We start from the raw sequence: 3,544 nt of genomic DNA on the forward strand, positions 1-3,544 counted from the left end.
ATTTGAGCTCTATTTTTTTGCGCCAAAATGCATTTTGAAATTGTATTTTATTAGAGAATGTGTAGTTTAAAAATAAAAAAAAAGTTTAGATTTGCTTGAAAAATTATTTTATAGAAAAATTTGTGGTTGAAAATGAATTTTCAAAAATTAAATTGTTAAAAATTTGGGGGCCAGCTTCATGTCCTACGTATCTGTACGTGATTGCAAAATGTCATATTAGTTTTAACGGTCCAAGGAGACGAATGGTCAAACTTGTTTTGCCACCGTCCACCCATGACGCGGTTGCGAGGCTAAAACACCCAACTTCTAAATTCAAGTCAATATAAATAATTTGTGTCAACTCAAAAGCTCTCTCATCAATCACTTCAATTGTGTTTACTAATAATATGGCATTTTAGCATAAAGCATTTGGTGTTTTTGAAATTTTACTTTGTCCTTTTTCAATCATCCTTTATATGCTCAGCAAGACTCACAATTGCTTGCCATGAAACCATGCATGGTCCTACATAGAAGGTCTCTATTTATTTATTAATTCTTAGTATGTGTTTTCATAATTTATTAGGAATTTAAGGACCTAAGTTGCAATTTCAATTATGATAAGTTACTACGTAACTTATTAGTTTTGTGAGAATTGAGATGGATTTTTTGATTAAAAATTTACAGAACTTGTGAGAGTACTTTTTCTTTAATTATTTATTTAAATTTTTGTTGATCTCATAGTCGTCTTTAATCATCCGCTATATATATATATATATATATATATCATGAATACTTTAATTTATATTATAGGATCTTTTGTTTTTGTCTAATATTTTTTGTTCTGGTTATCAATATTTTGCTCAATCCGCTATATGTAAATTCGTATGAATATTCAATAATTAATTAAAACTAAGACAAATTCATTTTTTTTTTCTTTTTTTGATTGCAATGAAACTCAAACTTAAAATCTGTCTCTACTATAATACCATATTGGATCCTATCGGTCTAAAGTTTAAGCTTTTAATTAAAAACGAGCTATAGTTATTTATTGAACTTGTCCATTAACGTGTAGATCAAACTCATTTTTTATCAAAGAATGTTGAGTAGGTATTACGCTCTTGAGTATGCATGTAAACATTACTTTTGACACATACTAGATTAATAGTGTTTTGTGTGCCTTGCAATTAATAACACATCAAAGATAACTACGGTAATAGGCGAGACATTAAGATTTTAGCTGACATCTATTATCAACACACAATTCATGTGCACAACATCTAGCCAACTGCCTTCAAGTGTTCACGCTTAGTGTAATAGTCCTACGTGCCTTCATCGCTAGATCAAATTGTTCAAAATATGTGGAGGTCCAATTTTGAATTCAAATGTAACCATTTCCTCTAACCCACATCAAATCCACTAGGGCGACCATCCATTTCCAACATTAACGAATTCCTCTTATAATAGCTTCTAAGAATTCTTTCCACTAAGCTTGTAAATAACATATGCATAATTGCTAGAGAAATTTCTTTAACAAAATATGAATGAATTGCAGAAGGCAAAACATCAATGCATTAAGCATAAAATTAATTTCCTCAACGTAATGATCAACACATTTATTATACTATTGCATATCAAATCGGAGGACAATCTACTATCTCATATGGCAACACCTCTGGTTTACATAAACGAGGTTTTCTATGATTCTTCCTCATGTATTCCTCATGTTACTTACTAAAACATATTCACCATGAAATCATCGAAGTACGAAATATGGGGAGAAACAGGACCTGCCTCCTCTACTGGTAACAAATAATTAGTTTCACTGGGTTCAATCCCGAAATTTCCCTGGAATCCAGAATCTGAAGAGTTGACACTATCATCTCCAACCCAGCAAAGATCATTCAGCATAGAAAAATCTGGGCATGATAATTCACTAAAATTCAGTTCACTGGATAATTCAAAAGGGTCGGGCACGGCTGGAAACATATTTGTTTGACCGTTATATGTAATAGGTGGAAATGTTTCGGGCAAGGAGTTATCTTGGGGAACTGCAATTGAATCGAAGGAAGTGGTGTCACATGCTATCCAATTGGCAGTATTGGGAAGTAGCATTAATTTTTCCGATTCTTTTGGGGTTTGGATTTGAGAAGGTGTGTTTTCAATAGTCTGTGGTACTGTGACTTGGGCTGCAGCTGCCTTTCGTTTATTGCATCTCTTCATGTGAGTATGCCAATAGTTTTTTATTTCATTGTCAGTTCTTCCAGTCAAATTTGCAGCAATGGCAGACCACCTGCATTTTATAGTTAGGTAGTGTTATTAGGGAATCAGAATAGGGCAATTCACTCTTTTGCTACAAAACTTGTTAAAATAGCAGCAAATTTTTTGACTATATATGCCAAGAAATATACAGATTTATGTTTAGATTGTCAGCTTTAGTCGAATCCAACAACTTGTGAGAATGCTTGATTTTATGTAATCAATTTGTTTTCGAGAAGAGAAGGACTTAGTAATTTATTACAGAAGTTTTTAGAGTGATAAATGGTTCTCACTTGTTCCCCAGTTGGTTATGTAATTCCGCGATAAGATCCTCTTCCTCTTTAGTGAAGTTCCCCCGTTTAAGACCGGGTTTCAAGTAATTCACCCATCGTAATCTGCAACTCTTCCCACATCTTGCTAAACCTGCACTTAGATTGACAAGTTTGGTATAATCATAAATTAGACTTTGAGCTCTCTCTCTCAATTACATAGAATACCAAATCTTCTCTAGAATCACATAAATAAATGGATAGATAGATAGATAGATATGGGGAAACAAAGATAAATAAGTGGAAGGAAATTAGGGTTCCCTTTTCCAGTTTGGAAGAATTGAATGTGTTGAATTTCAAGGAAGTAATTCAATTCTTCATTGTTTCTTCTATATTGTTACCAGGAATTAAGGAAAACAGAATATAAAGGAAGAAGCATCAGAATTTACCAGCATATTTGGGCAACAATCGCCAATTCCAGTGGCCATATCTCAGAACATAAGCCCTCAACTTATCATCTTCTTCTTTACTCCAAGCACCTTTCTTCATTCCATTATTATCAAAAAAACAGGGCCTCACCATTTTCACTTATTTGTTTGGATGTCTTTCTCCAGCTCTTTTCTTTCTTTCTTTACAAGCTCACTTGTATATATATGGCAGAAGAGCAGAAGCAGTTTCCGAAGAATTTATTTGCATGTGTTAACGTACGAAATAACCTAGGAAACAGATATTTTGTATATAAAATGTTGTCAAAATATTAGAACGCGTTCCTGAAAAGGATTTAAATATTGACGAAAAAAGAAATAGCGTGAACGAGGACCCATCTTCAGTCCCACTTATGACTTAATACAACTGGTCAAGTTAATCTTGAGCTAAATGCTAGACTTGGGTGAATATATAATTCTGGTTCAAAATATTTATAGTCAAAGTCTAGTACAAAATTCTTATTTTAAAGACTTATACACGGCAAGAAACTTTTATATGTTTTTAATGTATTTCATCTTTAACCATGTAAAATACGTCACCTTTAAATTAAGCCC

The 3,544-nt window shown here is 32.8% G+C and overlaps 1 protein-coding gene across 1 annotated transcript; it reads right to left on the reverse strand.

The window, feature by feature from the left end:
* Nucleotides 1–1,577: 1,577 nt before the first annotated feature.
* LOC111389739 (transcription factor WER-like) lies at nt 1,578–3,249 on the reverse strand. Its single transcript, XM_023014690.1, has 3 exons — nt 2,954–3,249; nt 2,529–2,658; nt 1,578–2,269 (listed from the first exon to the last, which is right to left on the reverse strand). Exons 1-3 carry the CDS (start codon nt 3,084–3,086, stop codon nt 1,711–1,713), a joined length of 822 nt encoding a protein of 273 aa, XP_022870458.1. The 5' UTR covers nt 3,087–3,249; the 3' UTR covers nt 1,578–1,710.
* Nucleotides 3,250–3,544: the final 295 nt, after the last annotated feature.

Source organism: Olea europaea, unplaced genomic scaffold (genome assembly GCF_002742605.1).
Source record: "Olea europaea var. sylvestris unplaced genomic scaffold, O_europaea_v1 scaffold617, whole genome shotgun sequence".
Lineage (NCBI taxonomy): Eukaryota > Viridiplantae > Streptophyta > Magnoliopsida > Lamiales > Oleaceae > Olea > Olea europaea.